At 28.9% G+C, this 24,735-nt stretch overlaps 1 protein-coding gene across 8 annotated transcripts in view; it reads left to right on the top strand.

Annotated features, from left to right (window-relative positions):
* Positions 1-3,128: 3,128 nt before the first annotated feature.
* The window catches only part of Vps16B (Vacuolar protein sorting 16B), a 48,344-nt gene continuing 26,737 nt past the window's right edge, over positions 3,129-24,735 (top strand). The window contains exons 1-5 of one of the 8 annotated variants that reach the window (XM_075371938.1): positions 3,129-3,232; positions 6,606-6,764; positions 10,664-10,769; positions 16,277-16,333; positions 21,051-21,145. In XM_075371938.1, coding sequence (XP_075228053.1) covers positions 6,693-6,764; positions 10,664-10,769; positions 16,277-16,333; positions 21,051-21,145 — 330 coding nt within the window. In that variant the 5' untranslated portion in view covers positions 3,129-3,232; positions 6,606-6,692. Of the gene's footprint in view, positions 3,454-6,605; positions 6,765-10,663; positions 10,770-16,276; positions 16,334-21,050; positions 21,146-24,735 lie in introns of all 8 variants that reach the window. The other 7 variants (XM_075371937.1, XM_075371934.1, XM_075371936.1 and 4 more) reach the window with 7 other exon arrangements.

Genomic DNA, 24,735 nt, shown 5'->3' with positions numbered 1-24,735 from the left:
TTAATCAACATTAACTACTTGTATGAAATTAATTATGATTAGGTATTTAAGTAAGAACAAGCCACTTCAGTATTAAAACTATTCATTCACTGGAACTACTTTATCAAAAAAAAAAAAAAAAAAATAACTCATCAAAAAATGGAAGAGATTGTAGGATGTAAATTCTTATTAATCAGATTTACTGAAACTGAAGTCATTGATCTGACACAGATTACAAAATAGTGCTCTACGTAATGTCTTGAATGAATATTATATATACTAACACTTTTATTATAGAAATACATAAGAAATTATTACATAAGTTATTGTAGAGGTATTATAAATATTTAATTAAATTTAGATCATAAAAAGGACAAAAGAAATTAATTATCTCACTTTCTAAATACTGTACACAAAAATATTCTTTCAGTTTTTATCATGAAAATTATAATTTTATTTTCATTTAGAATGTGAATAAACCCAAAAAATGTTGCCCACATAATAAAAACTTGTTAACTAGAAACCAAAAAGTCAAAAATTTACACCTTGATAAGAATAGAAAAAGATGCAGCAAAATCCTGTAGGCTCAGTAGAGCATGAAGTAAGCCTCTGGATTGCAGGCATATGTATTTTGCTACCTTAAAATTTTCAAAAAAATTCTTGAACTATTAGGTTGAATCCTGAAGAAAGTTACAATTCCAACCATCATAACTTTTGCCTTATACTGTCTACTCTTTCTGACAGAAGGTTTGTGTGACAGTTTTAAAACTTCTTCCCAGCAAAAATTACAAGAAGTCAGTCATACAAATGGGATTCATTAAAAAGAAATTATAATCAATGTGTACTGTATCTATATAGAGTTAATAATTATAATTTTATAAATGAATTTTTACTGATTTAATATTACAGATTCTAACATAAAGAAGCAGAGAATCAGCTGAATGCAACTCAATAAACCATTGTAAAAAGGAAGTCTATACAATAAGTATAGACTTAGGTTTCATTCATGTTATTTAAAATTCACTATTAATGAGAAACATTAATTTTCATTTAAATTAGGACTTAAAATTAAAAGATCTTCGGCTTCGGTTGGATTTACACTCAGCTCCTGACAATCCAGTGGCTTCATACAGTTCACACAGCTCCTTACAGATGCACTTGGCTCCTGTCAGCATCACTCGGCTCCTTTCAGATGTACTTGGCTCCTGACGATTCAGTAGCTCCATACACATATAAGCAAACTCCTCACTTCATTCAGGAAGTCCTATTTCAGCCTTTGATGAGATTATTACAAGTCTCTAAAGACTCATCAAGTCTTATTTCACTCATTACATTTATTAATACAATAAACTTATTTAATGATTTACAAAGTTATTACTGTTATACATATAAATGATATTTACCATCACAATAAAATAATTATAAGCCCAAGATCTCAAAGACTTAATTTATTAAAAGAATCATTACCACTTTTCGACATACATTTTTATTGGTCCTCTGACCGCAGATGTATATATGAATCATCCATTTGAAGAAACATCATTCAGGACTCTTCATATTCAGTAATCTACTGCATAAAGGGACTCTCACATGTAATACTACATCACTTACATAAAATCTTTGTTAATTTAATTTACATTGTATCATTATTATTGTAATATCATTAATTTATTTCACATTTAAATTACTATTATGGAAAAGGAACAATTAATTAAACAAAGAGGGTTAATAAAGGCCTGTATAACTAGAATTGCCATATTTATTGACAAATTTGATCCTTCACAAGGTGACAATCGCACCTTGAAAATTAAGTTAAGGAATATTCTTGATTTACAAGGCAAATATGACATCATTCAACCAAAACTTAAATTAGATTTTGATGATGATGTTTTATCATTGGATTGTAACCAAGTCGAGGAAAACTTGTGTACTATAGAATGAAAATTGCAACATCTAATAAATAACACTAATCGAAAATCATCTAATTAAGAAGTTAGTACAAATATATCATTTAAACAAACTCAATTTCAACCTATAAATATACCCATATTTAAAGGTAATGTCTTAGAATGGCAGTATTATTTTAATATATTTATTGATTTAATACATAATAGAGATGATTTAACTAACATTAAAAAATTACACATTTACATTCTTCTTTAAAGAATGAGATCTGCTACTGTTAATGATCTCCCAATAACAAATGAAAATTATCTTGTAGCTCTAGAATTATTAAAGGTGTGGTTTGACAATAAATATATAATTACTTTTCACAATACACATTTTAAAATCAGATTTATTCAAAAATCTCAAACATTTGGTTAGACCATATTTACAATTATATTTATTTATTATACAAAAAAACTTAAACATGTATACACAGTTTAGGCCTTTATATTCTCAAGCTAAAAGTCACTGCGCGCTGTGTTAGGATGGCCTGCATTTAATCAGAAAATACCATTTGCTGTATGTGCCTCACATTATTATTTTTGTCACTATGGCAAGAGAGGTATCGAATTTAGTAGAATTACTACGAGTAATTTTTTTTCTTTAATGAATATCTGTAAAATACTTAATATTCTCACAAACATGAGATATGAATGCGTTGAGGGTTCAGGAGGCTCAACCTCCAGGCTAAATGGTCGGACAAGTGAACTGGCCCTGACTGCCTAGTCTCTTTTTTCTGTTTAGCCTTTGGAACCACCATAAGGTATTACTTCAGAGGATGATATATATGAATGTAAATGAAATGTAGTCTTGTACAGTCTCAGCTTGACTGTTTCTAAGATGTGTAGTTAAGTGAAACCCAACCACCACCAAAGAACACCATATACACTTGTTAGTATTCACTCGTATACACTTCCGTACAAAAGTAACTGCCTTAACTAGTATTTGAACCTTAAAACTTTTGACTTCGAAATCAGCTGATCTGCGATGACGAGATAACCAGTAGACCAGCCGGTGGGCTGACCGGCTAGTCTATTATAGTTTCAAATAGCAAAGTTTCAAATATTGCGCCCGAATAATAATAATAATAAATGCGTTAATTACAATCGAATTTTTACGGGTACCATTCTTCCAATCTCTAAGTGTAGTTTTTATGATAGGTTACCATCGATATATCGAAAGTTTTCGTTGACGTGTTAAAATTATGTTTATAGGTTAATCTAAAATATGATAAGATTGTTTGTGAATGATAGTTGTTTATTTTTCTTTAATTCCTTTGCAGAGTGATGTGTGAACTAGAAGTGCTGTAATTTTAGGATTTTTTGTTTTGTATTTAGTTTCTTTAGTAGTTTAGTATGTTGTACATTAGTGTAAATTATTGTTGTATTTACTTTTTGTATGAAATATTGGTGTCGGCTTCAAGTAGTTGGAAACATTTACATTTGTAAATATCCACGTACAGTAGTAGTATTGTTTGCATTCTTATTAATTTTGTCTAGCAGATTAGTAATTCATAATAAAAATACGGTATTTAAATTTAATTAGCCTTTTTATTTACTATTAAAATTTCAAGCAAGCTCTTGAATTCAGTGGGATATCATAACAATCAGACAAGTTTTTTTTTCAGCGTACAAGTAAAATGTAGTATTGCTGTACTCTTTACTATGTATTATCATCTGTCAAAATTTATGTAATTGTTACCTTTCCTTTACCAGCCCTTTCTGAGTATTTTGAGGTTACAGCCAATCTACGTCTGTATATCCTTTGAGGTCTACTTTATATCTGTATCATTTATATTATTTATCTGTATCATATTTATGTGTTATTTATAGAACTCAATATATTTTGATTTTGTAATTTATTTTGTTATTAACCCAAGAATTTGTAGTTGTTTTTTATTATTAATATTTTTTAAAATTAATTTTAACAAGTTCCTTTGTGATACCACAAGAAAGAGTTAGTGTTCAGAAACCATAAACACTAATCACAGATGAGCTATAAACAGGAATCATAATAATATTAATGACAATTATAAATATACCAAACATCATTACAAAACAAAATTATTTTACATAACTTTTTTCTGTTTATTTTACATAACCAAACAAATGTTACCTGCAGCCTGATGGTGGCTTTACCTTGATCCTAGCTGAAATTTTTCTACAATACATAGAACAAACACACTTACTGACCAACACAGATGTGCTCACAAAATTATATGCTGTTACATATATTGACATAATTTCATTATATTAACGTAATAACACTGTGAACAACTAATAAAGAAAAACATACACTGCTAGTTGAACTTTACAGTCTAATCAAATATAATAAACAAATAAATTATTTTGACTTTACCATCATAAAAGAAATAAAGCCTACCCAAATACACTCTAAAAATACACAGAAATCTTTATTAATTAGACTTTTATTAAACCTTTATAAACTGACAACTTTATTCACACTATCTCATAATATCCTGTTTCACATATCTCCTTTTAGATTATGGACCACAATATATGAGCACTCAATACATATCAGCTAAAGACCAAATAGAAGAATCCAAAACTATACACAAAAGAATGTAACAGCACACTCATTGACGCTTATCTACACAAAATAAAAATGAAAATGAAGATAAACAAAACTAAAGATACATTACATACATAAACAAAGACTCTGAGGAAACAGTTTCATAAATTTTTAATCTTGGTATAATGTAGCCATCAGAACAACAAACAAAACAAATTATTACAAACAACACACTCCTTGTAATATTTAAACTAAACTAAACTGTTTCAGTTAGACACCTTTCTGCATTGATCAAACAGGATACAGTTTCAAATGAAAAACAAGGGATGTTTGAAATACCTACACAGCAATATGTAATCAAAATTTGCCAATCATCTCATAGGCATAAATCTACCAGCACTAACAATCTTCATTTGTTTTTATTATACATACACATGCGCGCGCACATGCACGCATACTATATAGACACAAAAAAGGACCACTTCTTAAAACATATGAGATCATTATGAATTGTATAAACTAACAAAAATACACGACAGTAATATACTAATTAAGTAGACATCATTTAAAGTCAATGTTTTTTTGACCACATTCTAAGCGTGTATTATCTCATTTAAAAAACGCCCTGAAGGATGGTTGCAAATACAGAAAATCATTGAAACACTCTTTGGCAGAAAAGTTTTAAAATAAGTTTTTTAAAGCTATTACGTTTTTAAAGATTTGATTGTCATTAAAAAAATTTATTTCAAATTTCATTTTTTATTAAAAATTAAAAGATATAAATTATTACTAAATTATATTTACTACTAGCAGACCCAGCAATGCTTCACTATTGCAAAATTTTTAATCTTGGTATAATGTAGCCATCAGAACAAGATTAATTAATATATATATAGATTAAATGTACGCAATTGAAAGTTTGATAAAAGATTAACAAAATCAATATTACAGAACTTAACAAAATTTAACCTTTTCCCTTTATCCCTTTCCTTTACCCCATTTTCATTTTTACCATATTCCCTTTCCCAAATTTCCCCCTTTTTCTCCACCTCTCCCTTTTATGCCATTATTCTCTTTCCCTTATTTCCATTTCCCCTTTTCCATTTCATTTTACCCTTTTTTCTTTTTTTCCATTTTCCCTTCTACCCTTTTTATCTTTTTCAATTTTTCCCTTTTCTGATTTTTCCCTTTTTCTTCTTGCGTGAATGGGTCCAGTAGTTTTTTTAGTCTATTGCAGACACACATATCAGAAACATTGAAATGGAGTTGTAAAATATTTAGTTTAGTGTGTGTTGCTTTTACAACCAACAGATAGCGCTGTTTTTCAAAAAAAGCATGTTTTTACCTGTCACAGGTGTGACATCTTAGGTATATAAAAATACACGTATATTCGAATGCAACATTGTATCAAAATTTCAAAGCAATCGGTGAAGAACTTTTGGAGATTTAAGATTTTGAACAAATGAACATTTATATAGATTATAATCACTGACATTAAACAACCTAATTTACTTATCATAAAAAAATTAATATCTTATTTTAAAGCTATTTTGTAACTTCAATGTTTGTGCCTTACATGTTTTATGAAAAGCCCAGTTATAAATTAGAGGTTTGCTAACATGGAAATATGTTGAAAAAAATTAAAACCAAATTAAAAACAGTAGATAATGACTATAAAAATAAATAAATTTTATCCATCATGCAGTATATATTGTAATACAATAAGCTATTTTCTGTTAATTTGTTAATATTAATGTTTGTATATGTTCTGCCTTTATCTGTAGCAGTTTGTGTGTGTGTGTAATACAGATATTTTAACTACTCAGTATGAATGATAGTTGATTGTTAAGTAGCCAATATATTTGAATTTTGGAAGCTTTATGTATTTTTAATTTATGTCATTTGTATAATACTGACTTCTTTTATTAAAGAAGTGCGTTAGGAGCAAATTAAAAAAAAAACTGTTCTGGTTGTGATTGTTCATTAAATGCAGTGCACAGTTTGATTTTGTTGCCATGATATTCCCTTAAGATAAATGTATCTTAAATCCATATGTTGAATGAATCTTTTTCCAATTTAACATAAGTAGAATATTTTTTACTCTTTATTACAGTTAACTTTATTTACAAATTGTTTTTCTGTTACAGAAAAATCAGCTGGTCATGATTTTTAACTGTGAAATTAATAGTTCATACTTCTAAAATAAGACTGGTCAGATAAATTAAGTACTCAAAATGGAAGATAGCTATTGGTTTGAAAGTGCTGCTCAGAAAAACAGTTTCTTTTCATTTGATGATGCTGAAGAGGTAATTATTATGGTTTATATTTATTTATCCTGATTGTAACAGTTATTGTTGTTAAACAGTATGTTTTAATTTCTGCACTGTTTTAAACAAGAAATAATTTTATGCATAGGAATGATGTCATCTGCAATATCCTGATGATCCTCTGGAAGTATTACCTTACAATGGTTCCAGAGGCAGACAGATAAAGAAAGTAGTACTGTACTCAGTACTGGTTGGAATGTCTAACATCCATGACCGGCTGACAGAAATAATTCTTGTGTATGATACCTATATATATATTTGTACTTATCCCATTCCTAATTCCACAGATTTTCATTTTGCAGTCTTGTACCTTGTGTTTAGTTCTTTCACTGTAACAAATTATTATTTGAATGCATGTGATAATCCTTAGCCTTTGATTATCAAAGGAGAGCCTTTTGTATTTTAATCATCCCTGAATCAAAAAGCCCAAAAACAAAAAAAAATGGGTTTTTGACTTTTTCTTAACGGCAGTAATTAAGCCCTCATTGTAGCTTTTCAACGATATTTAATAAGTGCTTGGCTACTTACTTTCATTAGCTCCAGAGTTATAAGCAAATAAAATTTTAATTAATGAAATATTTAGATCATACAAGAAAAGGTACATCGGTTAGAATCAGACTTCATCTCCTTTTCTTCTTTTTTTAAACTTTTTTTAATTTAGATATATTGTTTATTAATATCTATGATTGTAAAAAAAGTTTTACTACAAATAAGAATAAAAAAAAAAATTAAAAAAGTAGTAGTTATTAGTGAAGTAAATCCAAACTACAAACACAATAAAATTGTTAAGGTTTCGGCGCGAGTTTGCCGTCAGAAAAAATTGAAAATCAAACTTCATCAATATATTTAATTTATATTATATAGTTATTCAAACAGGCAGTTTCCGAATCAAAAAAAAGTACAGATATGTATGAAAGGCGAGATAATAATTGATTATTATCTAATTATTTTTCCTACTTCATTTTCTGAAACACAAAAATAAACACCGTTAAACAGTTTCTTCCTATATACTGAGTATTAAATATTTTATTTTTCATTATTTTTTTATTAACTTACGTAAAACAGTAAACAGTAATATACATTTTAAAGTAAATACCTGATCACAGTGTTTAAAATCTCAATAATATTAAACATTAAATTTAATAAACACAAAAATGTTGTGCAGCTGTAATACAAGAAATTATGTTTACATTTGATAAAAAAAAAAAAAAAACAATTTGTTTTATTTGAATTTCAGAGTACAGGCAGTGGCACAGCAGTCCGATGTGTAATCAAGTCTTTTTTCATATTGGCAGTATAATTATTTTAAATACACAAGTCATATGTAGTTTTATAAAAATGATTATCCTTATTATTATTATTTGGTGATTTTTAATTATTACATTTTTATAAATATAAAACATTTGGAAAATGATTTTTTTTTCTCAAAAAAATACTCATTTTATTATTAAATTTTAAGTTTTTAAAATTCTCCAACTTATTTACTAAAATAAATGTTACTTGGATTATTTTTTATTAAATTCACCAAAATCAACTCATTCCCTGAAAAATATATTTCGTGGAATGAATGGTTTCTTGTATTTTTTCCATAACTCAGTTTACGTTAAAGGTAGAGTTAGACAAAAAAGCAGATCACAGGGAATTTAAGTCATACTTTACATTTGTAATTAAGAAGTAATAAAATAGCACACTGATGAAAAAATGATAATCATAATGATGCCTTAAGTATCCTTGAACAATTTACAGTGCATTTAGAACAACAAGATCACACATCAGCAACTAGATCATTGAACATATGACAGCTTTAAAACTTCTCTTCATGGAAGCAATTTTCAAGCCTTAAATAAAATAATATTTTGAGATTTTTTTTTAATATTGCAAGTTGCTACAATTTTTCCTGTACATAGCCTGAGCTTGTTAGAAACTTAAATACTATTTAATTTGTAATTTTTCAATAAAATGTTACACTTATTTGGAAAATTATATTCTCTAGGTAAATTTTTACGAATGCTGGATTTTCTAATTTTTTGAAGAATTAGTTAAAGATACACTTACTGTATAAAATTACATTTGGTAAGCTGATGCATATAGGTTGCCTGATGAAAATATACCCCAGACTAGTTAACATGTATTGTTGACATTTATTACCTAACTGAAATAGTTAATCAGTACCTTTAAAAATAATAGAAATAATGATTAACAGATTTTGATTTAGTAATTGTTAATACGGTTCATTTTTAAAGAAGACACAACTATATTTAATTTCAGAATTAGACATATACTCCACAAAAGTATAAATTATAATTTTACAATTACAGGACACTATTGGTGACAAGTTACAAGCTGCAGATATTCCATAAATAATTGGAATATTTGTAGAAAAAAAATTGGAGTAATTTTAAAGTTGGCAGCACACTAGTAGTACTAGTACAAGTTGCTGGATAATGTGATCAAAATGTAGGAACCTCTGGAAATAGTACACCTGAGTGACTCAGTAAAGAAAATACTGCTCTGATATTAATACTGCTTTAAAAACTAAATACCAATTTGAACAGCATGTATCTTTAATATAAGAAAATAAAATGTCATTTTATTTTTAAAAGTTTAAAAAAAGTAGTCGGAAAAAGAAAAATTATGGAAAAATAGATAATTAAAATAGTTTTCCAATAATAAAAGTAGATTTTGGACAATGAAAATTTCAGAAGAAGAATCTACAAAAGAATAAAAAATTTTTAATATTTTAGTAAAACGCAGCACGTTTCAGAAAAAGAAGGAATAAAATTCAGAAACAAATGGAAGTGGCTTATTATCATCTTACAAGAAACATTTACAATAAAAAATCCTTATCCAAAAACATGAAATTAAAACACTCTATAGTGCAGAAGACCTACAGAATTTCTCAGGAAAAAATGTAGTATAAGTTGAAAAAAAAATGTAAGAAAAATCCGTGACCTAAAACTTACCTAAAAAACCTAACCTAAGAAATATTTATTAGTTAAGAAAATCAGAAGAAATTTGTTAAATTTTTAATAAATAGACCATACAGTCAAAAAAATAAGACCCAGATTTTATGTTCACTTATGAAAAATGGATGAAACTTTATTAAAAAAAAATACTTATTTTTTTTTTAAAAAGGAAAACAAAAATGAAGCTGGTTTAAAAAATCGAACAAGATAATAAGATAATGAATTATTTACAAACATAATAATTTTTGACAGACAATATTTCAGAAAACCTAGTGGATGATTCTAAAAAGAAAGCATGATGGATAGACTGAAGAAAGAGATGAAAGTTAAGAAAAAGAATGAAAGAATTTTGTAAAAGGAAAGACAGACTATGATTTCATGATCCTTAAAAAAATTATAAAATTATTAACAGAACTGTTGGAAAAAGTATATTATTTGAAAATATTATCCATCTAGTGAATAGAAAAAAAATCTTGGCCTTTCCCCCTCCAAATTTATTAAACTTTCCAAATTCCCCCAACATTATTTGAAATAGTATGTGAGAATATTACACTTTACAAATAAAACAGATATAAATAATATTTTTTGAAATCTACATTTTATTTAAAATGAAAGAAATTAAAATATTTTATAAACAAAACTTTTCAATGTAGAATTTTCATGTTAGTTACTTGAATTCTGTGACAGTAGTCTCATTTATCTAAAGTAGTTAATTGCCTGGTTCAGTCTGTACATCTCCATCACAATAATAAAATTTTAACCTATTTTTAAATGTTACATTTATTATACATGGAATAATATGTTTTAAACCAGATTATTTAAAATTATTTTGTGAAATAAGTCAGATTACAAATGATTTTGTTTTTTAATTATTTAATTTTTGTATGTTCTAATATATTTTTATTATTTCAGAATGTTGGTAGTAGTATGTGTGGTGTATCATTGGAGGGTACTGTAAAATTATTTCAGGAAATGAAAAAAGATACGGTTGAAGATGACAGCTCATTCCAGTTAACAGGTACACAAGTAATAAAACTTCATTCCTTTAATTTTACCTTTTTTTCCCAAGTATACAAAGAGAGGTTTATGAGGTAGGGTGAAAAGTTCCAGGCCTGGATAAGGAAACAACATTTTTCTAGGTAAATTTTGGTTTATTTTTCAACATTGTCACCATTAAGGTTTATAGACTTAGCTCAGCATTCCACAAGAGTGCTTTTGCCAGTTCAGTGCATTAATTTATCCAACTCCTTAAAATAACCATCTGCGGTCCCAGTAACTTTATTATTGGTCAAAAATTTCTTCCCTCCAAGCCATTTTTTTAGATTAGATTAAACAAGTGATAATTATTGGGAGCCAGATCAGTCTCATCAACCATCACAAATCAACGTGAAAATTCCTCTGGAATACGCTGAAAGAACTTGAGACAACTGCTTGAAATATTTTTTCAGCACTGTTTTTGGTCAGGCATGAGCAAACATAGCACCTGTCTAATGCAGTTTGTTCATGCCCAACTGTTAGTGCAAAATATTGTGCACACGTTCTGTTGACATGCCTACAGACTCTGCTAACTTGTCGATATGAGAAAACGATTTTTTGCACTTTTTCTATCATTTCTGGCATTGTCACTTCAGAAGGACATCCACTGCATGGTTCGTCACTAGTGTGTATTCAACCCATTTTAAACTCTGCGACCCAACGTTTAACTCTTGTATGTAATGGAGAAGAGTCTCTCAGTATCTTATCAAATCTTGTTTAATCTCCTTTGAACTTAAGCCTTTTAGAAAAGAATATTTAATCGCTACACAAATTTCCAGTTTTTCTATTTTCCAAAAAAAACACCCTAATTCTCTACTTTGACAGACTGTTTATTCTACACTAAGTAATGCAGCAACTTGAAACTCTTGTAATAAAGTAATGAAGAATGGACTCATGCGACGCCGTCGAGAAATTAAGCGAGCTAGTGTGAGACCCAGAACTTTTCACCCTACCTTCGAATATTAATTTGTTTGGTTATTGCCATTACTCGTAATAAATTATTATTGCTGATTAAAATAGCCATTTCATCTTTTCAGCTTCTTAAAAAATGTTATTCTAATCCATTAAGTTTTCATATTGTTTATCATTGTGTAAGTGGGCACTGTTTTCAGCTGTATTTAACATAATTTATTGCTATTATGTTAAATAATCTAGAGTTTTATGTTTTATTTTAGAGTTCTGATCTAAAAAGGGGTATGGTAGTTTAAGTCTGTGGATAGCATAATATTTGGATAATTTTATTAGAGAAGGAAAAGGATAATTGTGGGAATTGTCAAGATTAATTAATTCATTGAAGTTATTGTTTTTATTTGAATTGAAACTGGGCATCTTAATAACCAAAAAAGTGTCAAAAATTAATAAAAAAAAAAGCTACCATCTAAATGAAATTGTACTTCTGAAGGATCTTTTTCAAGGTATTATACAGCTCTCCTTTATCAGGTAGTCCTTCCAAAGGCAATGTTGATAATTGAACCCACATTGCACATTGCAGTGATTAGGAAAACCCTCTTATAAGTGGTAAAATAATTATTTTTAAAGTTCTTGTTTTTGTTAAACTTTGTAAAATCTCATATTATATTACTCAGTTTTTGACTTTTATATGTTTTATATAAAATGTTGTTAGTGTATTTGATGATTAATTAACATATTTACTCTTACTTCTGTGGCTACTCAAACTCTAGTAGGTTTTTGGCCTTGTCAAGAAGCTGTCTCTATCTTCTGTTATCCTTCTTCGCTTCCATCTCTGGACCTACTTTACTTGTCTCTGCCCATCACCAGGGTCTTCTGCCAATAGGCCATTTTGCCCATACTTTTTTGATCTTTGTAACTTCTTCCCTTCTTACAGTATATCCTGGCCTTCTTAATCTTCTGCTTTTAATCAGTGTGATTATGTCAAGTCCCTGACTCTTCTCTTATCTCTTTGATATGCTAGATTCTCCAGCTACCACCTTTTCTAATTTGTCCATATATCTTGCTTAATATTTTATTTCCAAAAGTTTATTAGCTCTCTTTCAGCTGCTTTAGTTAATGTTGTTTCAGAAACATACAGTATTATAGGCTGAATCAATGATTTTTATATTCTTATTAGAATGACAGTATCTTGTTCAGATTTTTGTCATCTCCCAGTAACACCTGTTTGCTGCGGCCAGCCTGGTTGTAACTCACTTTCTCTTTTGATATCTCTTGTTATTGTCATCCCTAAGTATTTGAATTCATTTGTTATTTCAGAATTGTACTTTCTGATTTCCAAAAAAAAACTCCTCCGCTAGTTTTCATGTATTTAGTCTTCTCTTCACTGATTTACTATGCCCTACTTTTGCTGCTTCATTCACCATTACTTTGCTAATTTTTTAAAATTTTTCTTTTTTTCTTCTGTGTGAGCAATATTATCAGCAAAGGCCAGGATGTCTATATTTTCTCCTACATATGCTCTCCATGGAGCTCCTTTCATTTTTTTAGTGTATCCTCCACTACTATATTGAATAGTACAAGGTCTGTTCAGTAAATAACTGAAAATTTTTTGTTATGCGCCAACAGAGATATTTAGTGATGTGCGGTTGGCACCATTGTGTTTCCCATAACCTCCTCTGTAACCACATGTTCTTGGATTGTTGATATCTCATTTAGTTATTGTTATTTGAGTGCAACATGATTAAGTGTTAATAGCGATTTTATAATATGTGATTTTCAGGAGCAACAATACAATGTAAAATTTTGCATAAAACTGGGAATTTTTCCTGGGGAAAACTTTTTCAGAAACTTTTTTGAAACAAGCTTACAGAGATGATGCAATGCAGATTGTATGCAATGTTATGAATGGTTTTCATGATTTAATGATGGTCGTCTGTCAATTGAAGATGACTCTTGACCAGGAAGGCCTTCGACTTCAACTGATGACACCCACGTTCAGAAAATCAATGATCTGGTGTTTGCAAATCACCGACTGATTGTCAGAGAACTTGCAGAAGAGATTAGCATCTCAATTGGATCACACCGTGACATTTCGACTGAAAAATTGAAAATGTGTATTGGGTTGCAGCAAAGTTCCTTGTTTGAAGAACAGCAGAAAGAACTTCAAGTAGACGTTTGTCAGCAACTTCTTGAGCAAGCCAATTGACTATGAAATGTTCATGCAAAAGATCATATTGGGAGATGAAAGCTAAGGTTACGGCTACAACATTGAGACAAAAGTTCAATAATCGCAATGGATTGGCAAAGGAACTCTACCCCCTAAGAAAGCAAGCCAATTTCAATCCAGTGTCAAAGTGACACTCTCTGTTTTTTTGGTTGTAATGAAATTTTGCATTTTAAATTCTTGCCCCAAGGTGAAACAGTGAACCAAAACTACTATCAAGGCATTTTACAGCATTTACATGCAAAAATAGACCAAGAGTTGTGGCGAGACAACTCATGGTTCCTTCACCATGACAATGCACCTGTACACTTAGCTTTGTCAGTTTGCCAGTTTTGTGCCAAAAATCAGATGACTGTCCTCCCTCAGCCTCCCGACTTGCCAGACCTGGCTCCTTCCAATTTCTTCTTATTTCCAAAATTAAAATCAGTAATGGAAGGATGCCGTTTTGAGACTAGATGACATTAAAGCAAATTCACCACAAACCTTAAAGGTCATTTCAAATGAAGCTATCCAGGACTACTTCACAAAGTGGAAACGCCGTTGGGAAAAGTGTGTGAATAGGGGAGGGGAATACTTTGAAGAGGACAAGAACCAGTAATCTATAAAATTAATAATAAAGATTAAAAAAATAAAGATCTGTTATTTTCTGAATAAACCGCATGTAAGTGATACACTGTCACCATGTCTCACTCATGTATTCATTTCAAAAGTTTATATTAGCTCCTTCTTTATCCTCTGGAACCACCATAAGGTTAATTTATGAATGTTATTAAGGTTACTTCAGAGGATATTTATGAATGTAAATGAGGTTTAGTGTTGTACAGTCTCGGGTTGACCATCCTGAGATGATGTGGTTAATTGAAACCCAACCATCAAAGAATAGCAGATCCACGATCTATTATTCATACCTGTATAAAAGCGACTGTCTTTAGTAGAATTTGAACCATAGAACCCTCAAGTTTGAAATTAGCTGATTTGTGATGACAAGTTCACTACTAGACCAACCCGGTGTCTATCCTAATCTTTCCTTTAGATCATGTAATACATATTTTTACCATTTCTAATAAGTTTCTTTGATATATTGTTTCATTCATTTTCAAATCTCTGATCTTGTGAGATTAGAAATTTGTGTGCTTTTTTAGAATCCACAAAGCGCACATATATATCTTTGTCATATTTCCAGTATTTAGTTGGTGGTCTCAAATTATTTTTTCTCCATGTACTTTTATCCTTCCAAGTAAAATTTTTAACATTATTTTTGTAAGTTGTATTCAGGAGCGATATTCCTTGATAATTTCTGCTCCCCTTGTTGTGTAGTGGTATTATAACTACTTCCTTTCATTTTTCTGTCAGTATTTTGCTCTCCATATTATAATAATAAATTCATGTAATTGCCTTTGCGTAGTGGTTCCACCATTTTTTATCAATTCCATTGGTGTTGCTTTCTTTCCAGGTGCTTTCCCATTCTGAAAACTTTTCAGTGCACCTCCTACTTCCTCAAATGTTGGTTTTGGTATGTCATTTTCCCCTGTTTCCTCGTAATCCTCCTCCCTGTACCCTGGTGTACTATCACTACTTACTAAATTCCTGAAATACTTTTTCCATGTGTTCAAAACTTTTCCTGGTTAACATGTTATTACCCCATTCATATTCTTTATTCCAAATGCTGTTGGTTAAAAAACCTAACTACTCTGTAAAATTCTTTATTATTGTGTTTGGAGCAGTCCTCTCCTATTACCTGCAGTCTCTTTTTGATGTACCTCCTTTTTTCCGTTTTTTTCACTTCTCTATTAATAGCATTATACAATTATTTTGTTTCTTGTGTTTGAAGCATTAGAGCTTTCGCTTTTGTTTTTTTCCTTTTAATGATTAGTCAATATGAGTTTGTTTATTATAGTTTTTTTTTCATACTTATAAAAGGTGTATGTTAGTGTAATTGGGTGAATTGAGTCTTCTATATCTTGTAAAAGTAAGTTTCTTGTCTACTTTGCATATGGTAAGGTCTAGTTTTTGTGTTTTTTTTTTTTTTTTAGCTGCATTAAATTGTAAGATGGGTTGCAATTTGTTGATAAATGTGAAAGTATTTGGTATTGATTCTTGTGTCATATTTGAGCAAGAGTATGCTGTTGTCAGTATAGCATTACCAGCACGTTTCTTATTGAGTATTACCTATGTATTTTCAAAAAGAATTTTTTATCCTGGCGACTAATGATAGATTAAATTGTTTCATATACAAGAATGAATGCTGCATGCAGCCAAGTCTACCAGTGGATTTATGAGGTGGTTGAATATGTTATTCAACCACCGTCACTGTTAATTTACTGTTAATTTATGTTTTAAATTTTACTTTACAGATAATAAGAAAAGAATACCTCTATGTAATTTGATTTCTCAAAAATCGTTGAATAAAAGTAAGTTATATTGTTTTCTTCAATATTTTAGTTAAGTAATTATTTTAAGTGTAAATATAAGTGAACTAGTAAGAAATTAACTATTAAGAGAATCATAATATATTAGAAGATGCAGAATTTTATTTTCTTGGTAATAAAAACACAAAGGACAGACAAATAAAGTAGAGATTTAAAACAGATTGACACAACCAAGGGGTTTTCAAACTTTTATAAAAAGTCTGCTAGCATCAAACATGGATTAAGAATTATAATATTTCTGTAAAACTTAGCACTTGATGGGACTGAAACATTGACATTAGGAAAAGAATACAAAATATGATGTTACAGGAGAATGTTTAAAATTTGATAGATTGATCAATTACAAAATGAAAATTTGCCTTAATACAAATAGGTGAGAAGAGAAATTTGTGGCAGAATTTATAGATATCCAGATTTAGTAAATTTTGTAATAAGGGATATGTAGAAGGTAACATTGTGGCAGAAGACAGAGAATGGATTATGCAGGTATTCATTTTAAGTGAGCCATCATTAGGATCTCTGAAAATGTAATACCGAAAAAAAAATTTTGTATTGGAGCTTCACTTACTTTTCCTTTTTTCCTAAGCATTAGAAATATGGCTTTGGTGTTCTTCAGTTCATTTTCATTTTTTCAGAATGACAGCCAGCTTTACTTTTTTAAATACAAACCAATCTTTTGCCAGTTTTTGATATAAAAAATAATTTTAAGACATATTTATTCTTAGTTATTTTTCCCTGTCATCAATATTTTTCCCAATCATTGATCAGGGAACTACAACTTATCTACAGTTAGACCTGTATGTGTACAGTTACACCACCAACTACCTTGTATGCCTGTTAAATTACATATATACATTTTTTGCTGCACTTCATTTAAACTTATTTCATTTGAAAGTGAGATACGATCCTCCAATTCTTTAATAAAGTGGACAGTTATACAATTGCATTGTGATGGACACCACATTGCATGAAATTTTTTTGTGTGTCTGTATCAGCATTTTGTATTAGTTTATATATTAATTTTGTTTCACGTCGCTCAAGTAGTTATGTGGGGTAAGTGAGAACATGCCGGATCCGTAACCATGCATACATCAGTTCGAATCTGACTTCATATATATATATATATATATATATTTTTTAACTTTTTTTTTTTTAATTTAAATATATTGATTTATTAATAATTATTAACCTCTGTAAAAATGTTTGAATTAAAATGAAAAGTGCATAAAATTTTATTTCACTAATAACTACTGATTTTTTTTTTTTCAATTTTTTTCTATTATTATTGAATTATTATTTATTGTAAAGCTTTTTTTACAATCAGAGGTTAACAGTTATTAATAAATCAGTATATTTAAATTTAAAAAAAAAAAGTTAAAAAAATATATGAAAAGTTTAAGTATATGAAGTCGGGAATTCGAACCAATGTGCCTTCCTCTTGTAACATCCAAGTATTTCATTAATTAAAATCTTATTTGGCTATAACTCTGGAACCAATGAAAATATGTACCACTTATGATATATCGTTGAAAAGCTGTCAATGAGGACTTATTACTGCAGTGAAGAAAAAGTCCAGAATCCAAATTTTTTTGATTTTGTGTTTTTTTGGATACTTTTGGTCCAGTCAATTGCAATCAAAAGGGGAGGTGCCCAACTAGATGTTACAACTTCCCTAAATTCAACATTTCAACATCCTACGGCTAATCGTTTTTTAGTTATGTGAGATATATATGTGCATATATACGTACATACAGTCACACTGAAACTAGTCAAAATGGATTCAGGGATGGTTTAAAGGTTATTTCCATTAAAAATCAGAAAACCAAAATTTTTTGTGATCACAATATTTCTATTACTTTGTACAAGGAAGTAAACATATAAGTTATTGTGAAAAAAGTTATCTTAGCTGCTAGATTGGTTTTTACATTGAGACCTTGTAACTCCTGAACAGTTACATTTAGGGAAAAATTCCCAGTCATAATGTGATATTTTATACTAAAAACTGGCAGAAGAAGGAGATAGGTATTTCTATTTTTTTTTAAATTAATTTGGCTGCCATATTGGAAAAATGGAAATGAATTGAGGAAACTATTTTTAATACTTAAAAAAATTAGTGAAGTTCCCCATTAAAATTTGTTTGTAGCTATAACAGTTTCAGAGCTGCAAATGTTGGTATGCTTAAAATGAAAAGCCTGTACAAAACAGATAAAAGGTATTTAGTATATAATAATTATATTGATGTTAAAAAATTACCACAGAATAGAAAGGAATAATGAATAACATCAAACCAGTCAAATGACTGAACCTGTTCTTTTTTTAAATTTACAGGATACCATGTAAGAAACTTAAAAAACAGATTGCTACAGACTGAATGTAGTTGTGAAATGTAATATTTTATGAATGAAATGAAAAAATGAAAATGTAAATTAATTATTTTACAAAAGATGTTCGAAGTGAGTGTCATGTGCAGCAATATTGAGAGTCACTTGATGCAAAACATTGTCAGTGACATTTTTATTTCTTGTTGATTGTTCACCATCAGTTCATTGATCGTACACCATTTTTTAACCAAATTTTGTATGGTATTTTTTGCTTCTATAATGAAGATTCAGAAAATTTTCCATGAATATTTGATGTGTTTCTTGAAAGGATTCGGAACGCATATAAAATTCCACTATTGTAACTCTTTCTAAGTCAAATAAGGAGTTTTAGAAAAATACAACTATTAAGAATGAGTAGTGCTAGTAATAGCAGTGTTAAAATTGCTAGTAGTTCACACAAATTATTGCAGTTCAAGCCAACTCAGTTCAGTTTTTAAGTTGCTCATCAGTTATTGTATGAGATAAAAATAAGCTAGATAAGGAATAATGGACAGCTGGTATACATTTTTTAATACTGCTTCAAATTAATTAATAATAAATATTTTTATGAAAAAAAAAATTTGTTAAATAAAAAATTATTTAGTCATTAATGGTGTAAGAGCCTTTTATAATCAATATATATTGTTAATAATATCATTACTAAAACAGATATTACAGTATTCTATTTGTAGTCTGCACAAACATTAATCCCTTCTTCCTGAATACCCTAGTATGTAAGCAGAATTTCCCAAAATTATTATTTTGATGACAAGTCAAACAGAATTCAAAATATGATCAAGTAATCTATTTTACATGGTATTTCCTACTGGTAGAAATTTCATGTGAATAATTTTAATTTGGATTCAAAAACAATTCCATTATATAGTGAAGTCCCAGTTCTCCTACTTCATTTTGAGTGTGGATGGCTTGGATAACTAAATGGTAATACTAGTGTAATCTCTGATTATCACTAATTGTGATCTGAACACATTTAAAAATTAATTTTATGAAATTTGATGATTTTATTGGTGATCGTTGTTCAATTTCATGTCCTTATTAATGGTAAGTAAACTATGTAACTCTTTTTTTCTTACTTATGTAAAGCATATAAATTTGTTATTTTAGTTGAGTTCAATAGCTGTTTTATATTATATATTTTTTCTTTCTAATAGTATTGTAAGTCTAAATCAAATAGTAAAAGATGTAACTTAAAAGGTTTAACTAAATATAAGTACATTAATTATAATAGTCTAAAAACATTAATATAGCCCATGTACACCATTTTAAACTTAACAATGTGACATAATTTACTAATGATATAATATTTAAATAAGTGAAAATGTATCTAAATTTGTTATAACTTAAATATAAATAAAACATATATTGATCAGTCTAACAAGGACTTTATTTAAAGATATTAATGATCCAGCAGCATAAGTTCTGAATAATGAAAGGTGTACTTAAACAACTTAAGGGTGTAGCTCTTCAACATTATCAAAATGTAATTTCTCTTTAATACTTGTTCTTAAGCATGAACCTCTTTTAGATTTTGTTATATATCTGTTGTTTTAACTATTAGAGTACTTACATTCTAACATATGAGTTCTGGAATTTGGAGGTGAAATGAAGAATTATACAGTAAGGAAAAAAATGGCTATGTTGTTGAATTCTGACTGATTGGTTCTCATGAAAGCAGTTTTTATTTTTGAGACTGGTTGTAACCAATAAAATGTTGGTTAATTCATTGAAAGTCATGTGACCATTTGGGAATTGAATTTTCTTAATCTACTTTCATAATAATTAATTAATAAATGATTTTTAAGATTACACCGTGCAGCATATTAAAATATAGTAAAAACTATTAACTTTTCATAATAAAAAAATAGTTTGGGGTCCCGATTTGAGGGTAAATGAAATTAGTCTGATTTCATTTATCAATATATTTCAATGCTTTCAATGGTATTTCAATACCAGTGTTTAAGTAACCAACTAGTTTAAGTAATTTCTCTTTTTATAAGTATTGATGAATCCCTTAATTTTCTTTTGCCATATTGTCTGTTAAAAAGTTAAGCTTGTTTTATCAATAAGTAGTTAAAAAAGTAATGATGCATCAGATATTTATTGTTATTTCTTTATTAAGTAAAATTGCGAATTACCCTTGTGAAGAGAACTGTATGAAATTAATTTGAGTTAATTATGCAGTTTACATCTAATGCTTTTTTCATTGTAAAAATATTTCTTTATGCTATTATTTAACCAGGGAAATGTAGTTTTTATTTGAATTTATTTGTTGTAGATGTTTTTTACTTTTGCTTATGCTGGTATTACATTTTTATTAGTTCTAGACTTTGAATCTGATTCTGGTCCAGATGTTATGAATCGTTCCAGTATTCCTGCCGAAGAAGAAGTAAAGATATTAAGAAGGCAAATGATGGTAATTAGATAGGTAAAATGTATAAATTTATGTATGCTTTACTTCTTAAATGGAATCATATTTGTATTCATCTTTAAACTATGCATTTTGGTTGAATTTTACTGTGGTGATGTAGATATTCATACTTTTAAAGAATAATGTAATATAAAGTTAATATAATGGCACCATGTAAATGTTTAAAATTATTCTGTTTAATAAAAAATGAGTGATTTTTAACAATAATTTTGATCATTATATAACAGTTAAAGTAATTTTCCCCTGTATGACATCATTTAAGGCCATAATTCAATAGTGATCTTCATCCACTTACCATGGATTAATGCCCTTTCATTTCCAATATTTTATTTGTAATGTTCTGTTGTATTCTGAAGAATACATTGTCTCATTGGTCTTTTTTTTATATACTCCCTATTGTCATTTGTTTTTCAATTTTAACTTTCACCTTTACATTCTTTATCATGTCATCCATTGTTCTCTTTCACATGATGTCTTTAGTTTAATCTCTAAGTACAGTTCATCAAGAGGCTTATCCTATATCTTGTTAGACATTTTGTCATTCGTTTACTGTTCTTGAATGATCAGTTCTTTTTCTTGCTTTAGTTAGGGTTGTGAAATAAAGCACTAATCTCTTTGTATTTTTTTATTTATTTATTTTTCTGATTAATTGTTTGATGAAATGTGTTGGAAGTTTTTATTTTAAAGCAAATTAATAAAATTAAGTGATAAAAGAATTGCTTTCAGTTTCTGAAGATTGTTTTTTTAAAATCATCTTTAAATTTGAATTTTTTTTATTGTGTTATTGTAATTTTTTTTACTGGAAAATGTTTGAAACATTTTCCTTATTAAGGCCAGGGCACTAGTAAACTTATAAAATTTTCTGATAAAAAACTATTAGTACATTAGTAGGTTGAAATTCAAGGATTTATTTCTTGAGAGTAGTTTTTATACCGAAAGTGGTAATAAATTTTTATTGATTAATAATTTATAATTATATTATAATATATTCATTTTAATTTATATATTTATTTATTTTATTGATTTTAATTTTTTATTGAGTTTTTATAATGAGAGTGATCTCAAAAAATGTGTTTGAATCGTGATAAAATTCTTAGAATAGGAAGATTAATCAAATCAAAAGAATTATTATTATTGCTTTCAGTATTTATTTTGTCAGTTTTATGACTGTTCTTATATGCAAGAGGCTAAGATTTTTTAAACCATGCATTATTTCAGAGCATTGATCCTATTTTAATAATTTTTGGGTTCAGTACATTTTCTTGAGTGTGTGTTTCAGTTTTTCTGGAGTGCACTGTATTTTTTTGCAATAGTCTTTATTACTAGTAAATTATATTTTTAATTTTGTAACAAAAATACCAAAGTACAAATGAGTCATTTTATGGCAGGAAGCTGTTCTGTATCTGTGTCATATACGTTTTCCTAAAATTAAATGTTATCTATATCACAGGAATTTTTAATATAGCTAAAAGTGGGGAAAAATTTGAATTTAGAAGAGTATATTTATTTATTTAGAGTTCCACACAAAGTTTCGTACATAATCTACTCTCACCCCAAATAATACAAATTTGGAAAGCAGTAGCTTTCCAAATTTGTATTATTACAATCTTATAAGGTTTGATCATAAGATCAGAATGTTTTAAATACCAAAAACATTAGCCCAAAATTATTATAACTACATAGTATTTTTTTTAAACTTTTTAAACCAATGTAGAAATTTATATAAACTTAATTATTTATATTCTTCATGTACTTAGAGAGAAAGAGCTCTATTATATAATGAAATAGCAAAGAAAAACACTCAAGAATCATTAACACAAATGTATAATTAAATGCACATTTCAATTGGTAAATAATCATCTACAATAAATTAAAGATTAATTTTAAAATAAATGCAATTACAAAAACAAAACATGAGAATAAGTTTATAAATAAAACAACTATTACTAATATAATTTTATTTATTTATTACTTTCCCATCTAATGCTATAGCAGAGCTATAGCTTTAGAAAGGAAAGTATTGTAATCGGACCAATTTGGGTACATGCGGTTTCCACCGGATCTTTATGTTTTGATACCTAAGGATCCAAAAAATCCAAAAACTGGATGGAAATTTTCCAGATGTTCGTATGTATGTGTGTGTGCAATGTCCCCCCCCCCCTCTAAATCATTTTATATCTTTAGAATTGCTCAACTGATTTTGACCACACTTGGTCAGATTTTAATGGCATTGATGATTAGATTTTCAACTTAAAAGGTCAAGGGGGTGAGGCTGTAGAGCAAGGTCACCCTCAGTATCCTGAGATCTTACTTAATTAAGGTAGGCTCTTACTTACCTTCCTTAGGCACATATATGTTAACAATTAATAAAAAATTATATTTGAAAAAAAAAGTTTTGTGAAATTGCACCCTCATCCCAAAAAATGATCTAAGTAAACTAGTGGCTAAGTGGGTATACTGCATCATTAGTACTCCCTCTCACCAAAATAGCACTGATGTACAGCTGCTGTGGTCGTCTGTGTTGTGATCTCTGATGTCACAGGTGAGTGGTAGAAGTATATAAATGAATAATATTTACAGCGGCCCCTAGTACCATCACACCCACGCGAATGAAATACAGCATGTGTGCGTGCTTTAGTTAGAATCATTGTGTGTGTGTGTAAGCCGTGCATCAGAAAAAAGCCGCGTGACAGGAAAGTCCGACAAATGTGTTGTCAGCTTTTTTCTCTTGATTGATCCAATAGTTTGCATATTAATTTGCAGTTTCTTGGCAGAGTGGTAACGGTGAAAGATTAATTACTATGTATTAGTAACTGTTATTGGGTGTCAACTTGTTGCTGTTGTATACTATAAATAAATAGAAATGTTTAATCTACATGTACTGGTGATTGTTTTAAAATCAGAGTACATATTCAGTTACAGATTTCATTTTTTTAGATTCTTGATAGTCTTTTTTCCAGGTTTATTTTTTCTTAGCTCTTATCCATTGCCATGGGTCAGGTGGTGCGTCCGTGATTGCTATCTTATTCTTTCTCTTCACTATCCCTTCTCTATCACCCTTTCTGCCTCTTGAGATCTCTTGCCAGTATACTTCTTTACCTTCTTCATCAATCACCTCCTAGGTCTACCTTGGATTCTCCCTTCTCCTTCCCGCCACTCCAGAATTTTTCTTACAACTGTTTCCTCAGTTGTCCTTGCTTCATGCCCAAACCATCTCATTCTGTTCTCAAATTTTTCCATCATTCTCTCCATCCCCAAACTACTTCAAATATCGTCATTTCTAATTCTGTCCCTTCTAGGTTTCCTGGTCATGCTTCTGAAAAATTTTCATTACCTGTATTCTACTCTCTTCCCGTCCTGAGGTTGTCCATGTTTATGATTCATATATCAGAGTTGGGATGAAATATATTTTATAAAGAACTTTCTTACACTTTCTTGGTACCTTTTTATTCCAAACCAAGCTCCTAATGCTCTAATAAAATCCTTCAGCTTTCTGAGTTCTCTTCCCTATTTCCCATCTTGTGCTACTACACTCCCTAGATAGTCAAAACTTACCTCATTCCTTTGGTTAACAC

The sequence above is a fragment of the Lycorma delicatula genome, chromosome 7 (genome assembly GCF_047948215.1).
Source record: "Lycorma delicatula isolate Av1 chromosome 7, ASM4794821v1, whole genome shotgun sequence".
Lineage (NCBI taxonomy): Eukaryota > Metazoa > Arthropoda > Insecta > Hemiptera > Fulgoridae > Lycorma > Lycorma delicatula.
This window is presented reverse-complemented; position numbering and strand designations above follow the sequence as displayed.